This window comes from Pteropus medius, unplaced genomic scaffold (genome assembly GCF_902729225.1).
Source record: "Pteropus medius unplaced genomic scaffold, Ma_sr-lr_union100, whole genome shotgun sequence".
In the NCBI taxonomy this organism is placed as follows: Eukaryota; Metazoa; Chordata; class Mammalia; order Chiroptera; family Pteropodidae; genus Pteropus; species Pteropus medius.
The window spans coordinates 4,156,843-4,162,993 of NW_024356248.1; the positions used below are offsets into that span (position 1 = coordinate 4,156,843).

General features: G+C 54.3%; 1 protein-coding gene across 1 annotated transcript; it reads left to right on the top strand.

Annotated features, from left to right (window-relative positions):
- The first annotated feature begins 1,073 nt into the window (after positions 1-1,073).
- Positions 1,074-4,573, top strand: LOC120600767 (proteoglycan 3-like). Its single transcript, XM_039860289.1, has 5 exons — positions 1,074-1,160; positions 1,569-1,882; positions 2,573-2,692; positions 3,535-3,646; positions 4,397-4,573. Exons 1-5 carry the CDS (start codon positions 1,094-1,096, stop codon positions 4,453-4,455), a joined length of 672 nt encoding a protein of 223 aa, XP_039716223.1. The 5' UTR covers positions 1,074-1,093; the 3' UTR covers positions 4,456-4,573.
- Positions 4,574-6,151: the final 1,578 nt, after the last annotated feature.

Here is a 6,151-nt window from a genome sequence, read left to right on the forward strand (position 1 = left end):
GCAGGGTGGGGAGGGAGGGAGAGAGAGAATAAGTAGGTTTTGGAGACAAAAAGACTTAGAAATCCCAGCCCCCCCACTTCTTGTGCAATCTCGACGAGTGGCTTTCCCTTTCTCGGTCTCATTTTTCATGCCCGTGAAGTCGGGGGAATCATATATTCTCATGGGAATGAGGCGAAGCTGAGGATTCAGAGACGGGGTGTGTATACAGGGCCTGGTCTAGAGAAGTGCTCAGCGGAAGCCGAGGCTCCCTTTGCCTTCTCCCTCCTCCCCTGGGGGCCTCCCAGCTCCCTGAGACCCTCCACTTCCTTTGCTGGGACATTGACCAGAGGAAGGCAGCTCCTGGGGTTAAGGGATATTGTTCAGACCGGGGCACTTTAGGGGCTGATAGTCAGCATGTGTGGACAGTAGACCTCTGGGACTTCTCCAGCACTCCAGGTGTTCGGGCATCGCAGGAGGCAGGTCCCTGAAGTCCCAGCAGAGAGCAGGGCTCAGGAATGAGAGGGCTGAGCAAACCTTTGTTAGCTCCACTGCCCAGCACCGCAGCCTGGGGCAATCATTCTTGCCTCTTCCCACTTCCCCAAAAATCCCAATATAAGAGCTGCCTCTAGGGCCCAGCAGCCAGAGACCCAGAGACCTCAGACTTTCAGGAGGTGAGTGCTGCCCCCTCCCCTTTGCTGCCCAGGGGAAGGGGTCCAGGGCCTGGGAGGAAGCAGGACCCTAGATGGCACACAGCTCGGAGTCCTGGCCCTGAGACCCCGCGGCCACTGTCCTTCCCCCACCTTCCCTCGTGTGAGTGAAACCCACCCTGACCCTGAGCAGACCTGCCCCTGCAGTGTCACGGGTCTGAGCTAAAAGCCATCCCAGGGAGCTGTCAGGAAAAAGAGACTTTCGTACTCGAGCTGACACCCCTATGTCTTTTCCCCGATTTTGCAGCTCAGGGTCCCGTTCACCAGGGGAGAAGGGAGTCCTCTAGTTTGTCCTTTTGATCGACTAGGTAAACAACTCTTGTATCTCTGTTATGTGACAGGCGCCGCGCACACACACAGGACGTCCTCACGTGGGGAAAGCGGAGCTGCATCTCTGTCACAAGACAATGGGCATGAAGCGCGCCCTGCTCCTGCCCCTTCTCCTGTTGGGGACGGTCGCTGCTCTTCATCTGAGTGAGTTCTCTCCTCCCCTCGCCCAGCTTTACCTTGTCCCCTTTTTGCTGCGGCCCTTTTTGGCTCCCACAGGGCCAGGGTCTCAGCCTCCCAGCTAATCCAGCTCAGCTCCCACAAGACTGTCTCCGGGATTCTGACCTGAACATTCCGTTGGGTAGGGCTTCTTCACAAGGAAAGACCACCCACCTGTGCAGACGAGGGGCTTCTCAGAGGAGCTTCTCCCCACCCCTAGAACACACACAGGTGGTGTCAGCTAGCATCGGGTTCTCATCCATTGGTGTGACTTTTCACCTCACCCCAAACCAAGGATATCCTTCCAGTCCTGGCTGGGGTGGGGCCATCAGATCTCTCCTTGGTCCTGGAAGAAGGGAGAACCTAACCTAATGGCAGGTTACCTCTTCCTCCCAGAGATCGATGCCCCTCATCTGGACACCCGAGAGACACAGCCAGACCTGAGCCAGGGCCCGGAAGGTTCAGGGGAGCAACAGGGAGAGTTGGCCCTGACCGAGAATGTGATTCAGTCTGAGGGAGTGGAGGTCGAGGCTTTTGGCTGTCAAAAAGACTTGGAGGAGGAGGAGGCCATGGAGTCGGACCCAGGTGCCCTAGACGAGGACTTGCAGTGCCCCAGGGAAGAAGACACGGTTAAAATGTCGGGCGGTCCCGAGTGCAAGACCTGCCGGTACCTGTTGGTGCGGCACCCCAGGAAGTTCAGAAACGCTCAGGTAAGTGGCAAGGAGGCTACTGCCGAGGGAGGACTGGGGGGAGGAGAGGAGCGTGGACTCAACCTTCTATTCCCTATACATTTAGGCGACTGTTTCTCAAGGCCTAGTGCGCATCAGAATCTCCTAGAGGTCTTATTAAAACCTAGATTTCTGGTTTAGCAAATCTGGGTAGAGAGGGGGGTGGCGGTAGCTTAGAGTTTGCATGTGTAAGAAATCACCAGGGGATGATAACGTTATTTGGTCTGGAGACAGCACTTTGAGAATCACTGATGTGGACAAAAGGCTTTTGGTTAAATCCTCTGTTAAATCCTGGTTCCGCCTGTGTTACCTGGGTAAGTCGATTCACCTTCAGGGCTTCAGCCTCTTCATTTATAAAATGGAGATATATAGTACCTACCTCTTAGGGTTGTGGTGAGGATTAAATGAGATAATAACACAGAAAGTATTCGGAATAGTCTCCGGGGTCATTGTAAACTCTCAACAAATGGTGGCTATGATTATTCTGAGCATTATTATTGTTTCCTGCAAGAAGTTCCTGATGACAGATAAAGGAGCAAGAGATAGGGCTGACAGGGCCAAGTCGATCCCCGATTTCAGGCCTGACGAGGGGTAGGTGAGGGCTCTGCTGGAGACGCAGGGACCTGAGAAAGAACAGTGAATTCTCTACTCCACCTCTTCTTCCCTGCGCAGACAACCTGCAGGAGGTGCTACAGAGGCAACCTGGTCTCCATCCACAACTTCAGCATCAACAGTTACATCCAGAGATTGATCAGTTTTCTCAATCAACCCCAGGTCTGGATTGGAGGCTGGGTAAGTGACGGGCCAACTCCCAGGTACAGGGAGAGGTCTCTCCGATGGCCTCGATGGCCTCGAGGGGGCACCTGCTGGTATTAACCTCCCTCCAGCAGTTGCGGGTGGTGATGGAGCTTGGCTCGTGCTGGCTCCGCAGAACGCACGGCTGTGTGCGTCTCTTCCCAACTCCGCGTTCAGTGACCTCATGCTGGTCGCGTGCAGTCTACCACCAGCGGATGTATTTACACCAAGGAAATCAGCAGCTGTTACAAATCAGGGTTCCTCCCGCCCTCTGCCTTCTTGCTGTCCCCCAGAGCTGGGTGCTGAACTTTTACCAGCACACCGCTGCGTCACGAGATAGGTTCTGTGTCCAGCTTGGTCACTTGCCTCCCTGAATGGCTGTGGCTGCCTTGGAGCTTCAGTTTCCTCGGGTATAAAATGGGGTCCTTCTCTCACAGTGGCTCTGGGATTGTGGCTGAATCCAGGCCATTATATTTGCTATCAAGTGTGGTCCATGGACCAAGCAGTGTCAGCCACACGTGGGAGTTGGTTAGAAATGCACGATCTTGGGCCATGACAGAGATCTCCTGAATCAGAATCTGCATTTAAACAAGATCCCCGGATTTGTACGCACAGAAAAGTTTGAGAAGCCTATTCTGTGTGATGGCTGGAGTGACGGTTGCTCTTTTCCTGTCATTGCCTGAAAACGCGTGGGGATGGATGGGTCTCAAGGGTATCTGGCTCCAAGCTGGGTGGGCAGTGTCCAGAAAGAAATACTGGGTTGGTTGGCATTCTTTGGTGCCCCTGAATCCGTGTCTTCCTGGACCTCTGCCCTCTGACCTGGCCTATCCCTTCTCCAGTTCCAGTGCGGGAGAGCCTACTGGACTGATGGGACCTGCTGGAATTTTGGAGTATGGGCCCCAGGACAGCCCCAGAATGGGGGAGGCCATTGTGTGGCCCTATGCACCAGAGGTGAGGGGGCTGCACGGGGAAGTGGGAAGGGGTGGCAACGTAGACTCTCACATACTGCCCTCCTGGGCTGCATGAACACACCTCCCCAAACTCACACCCCCACCCCCTCCAAATGGAGAATCAACGTCCCATCTGCGAGGAGGGCTGAGATGTAGGGTGAGGGTGTGCCCAGTGTGGGGGCTGGGTAGGGGCTCTCTATCCTCACAGACTAGGCTCGGGGCCTGGGGGGCTCCTTCCCTTCCTCTGCTATGAAGAAGTAATTGATGTGACAGGTGAGAGTAACAGATGTGACTGTAAGGTGTGGATGAGGGGCCAGGGAAAGGTGTGGGAAATAGGAATGGCTGACAAAAAAACTCACCAGCTTGGAACAGCATGGGTGCCAGATGTGGAGGAGCTTAGTGCGGTGGCTAGGACCATATGTGCTGGAGTAAGACTGCCACCATGCGCATCCCAGTTCGGCCACTTGCCAACTGAGACACAGGCAAGTGGTCACCCTGCCCAGCCTCAGTTTCCTCACCTGGGACTCAGGTGAGATGACAGCACCCCTCTCTGGGAGTCATTGCGAGGATTAACCTCGAGTCCATACAAAGCGTTTAGCACACTGCCTCGCTGGGGCGAAAAGCTCAGTGCACATGAGCAAATGGCGGACAGACCATGACAACTGGTGACAGGCGGAGAAGATGCACGAGGTGCCGGGGCCCAGGCCGTCAATGCAGCAGTGGCTGACATCACTCTGTTCTCCACTGCTAGCGGGTTACTGGCAACGAATCTCATGCCACAAGCGGCTGCCCTTCATCTGCTCCTTCTAAGCCAGTGCCACGGACACCCCGCCTTGTCGCCGCTTCCGCCCGCCCCCTCCTGGCTGCCCCTGACCCACCCGGGCGCTGGGCTCCTCTTGCAAGCCCCTTCTGGTCATAAAGACAGACTTCCCACTGCAGTGCTGCCTCTTGTGTCTTCATTGCTCACTTTGGAGGACTCCCCGGGGTTGGAAAGCCCTGGAAGCGCTCACTCCCCGGGGGGCCACGCCCATCTGGGGGCGGAGCACCGACCAGGTGTCGCTCCCAGGATGCTTCTCAGTCCTGGTGTGTGTGTGTGTGTGTGTGTGCAGGTGGTAGCAAGTGCGGCGGCAGGCAGGTAGGCATGTTTTTCTTTTATGCAAAATTTTGCTGTGTAAAGGGCGCTGCTTTTAAAGCAAGTTGGTTTTCAAAAAGGGGGTGGAAGGGAAGTTTTTCAAAATGGTGTGGCGCGTTGACAGTAATGGAAAGTAGGGTAGCAAAGCCAAATACCTACCAGCACGACGATTCCTTCTTGATTCCATCTTCCAGCGTTTTTTCAAAAAGCAAAATACGGAAGTGTAGGTAGCGAAAAGCGGTAGTGTAGGCAAAAAGCGTGCGCAAAAAAGAAAGCTGTGTGGTGCTGCCGCTGCTTTTGTGGCGTAGTACGGTTTGCAGGATACGGCAGCAAGTGTGTAAAGCCTGCGACAGATTGACTGGTTAAAGGGGATATTCCTGGGAGAGGCCAAAACTACAATGAGGTGAGGTGTTAAGGCTTGGTTTGGGTGGGCTTAGCACAAGCGACTCCATTTGGGGCCTTTGTTTCTTTTCTTTAACAGTAACGAGGTCCCACCCGGGGTCACCGCACACAGGAGGGCAGAGAGTCTCGTCTGGGCACAGCCTGCTCCTCTAAGCCCTGTGTGCTTTTGGCCTCTGGTACTGGCCTTTATTTTCCATTCTTCCAGCCACCTGCGGTTGAGTTCAAAGACCTCAACTTCTTCTGAGTTGTGTCCCTCACTCCATTCCCAGGAAGGTGGCTGTCCCTTCCCAATCCTTCTCCATCTCCCCAATCCCCAGCCTGTCTACCTCCCTGGGTGGGGCTACCTTCTCAAGAGGGAGCGACCTCTCACAAGGACAGCCTCGGGGGCCCAAGCCAGAGCATCTGGGAGCAGTGAGGCTCCCATCCCAGTTCCACAGCCCCCAGCCTCTGCTTCTCTCCTTCACTCCACTTTCTCAGACCCTGGGGACATTGGAAGAGAACACTGTTGCTGCTGTGTTCCAGGTGGGGTGCTGAGGTCCAGGAAGGATCTGGAGATCTGAAGTCTCAGGAAGCTCTACCGGAGACTGGGTATTCAGAGGACAGAGAGCCCTGAGTTGTAGGAGACAGATAGATATACTTCTTGGGGTGCAGTTCCACATAGGGCACGGGGAGAATGTACAAGTATTTCCGTGGGTGCACATGTGCATGTGTGTATATGTATCATGATGTGTATATGAGTCAGTCTGTTCACACATGTATATCTGCATATATGTGACTCTGCATATGTAAATGTGCACAAATCTGTGTGTCAGTGTATTTGTGTGTTGTTTGAGTGTGTGTACATTATATGTATCTCTGAGTATTTATGGATGGGTCTGTATGTCTGTACACCTGTGAATGTGTATGTTGTGTAGCTTTGCCTCTTTATACACCTGAATCTCTACGTTCATGCGTGTGTGTGAACCTGTGTGT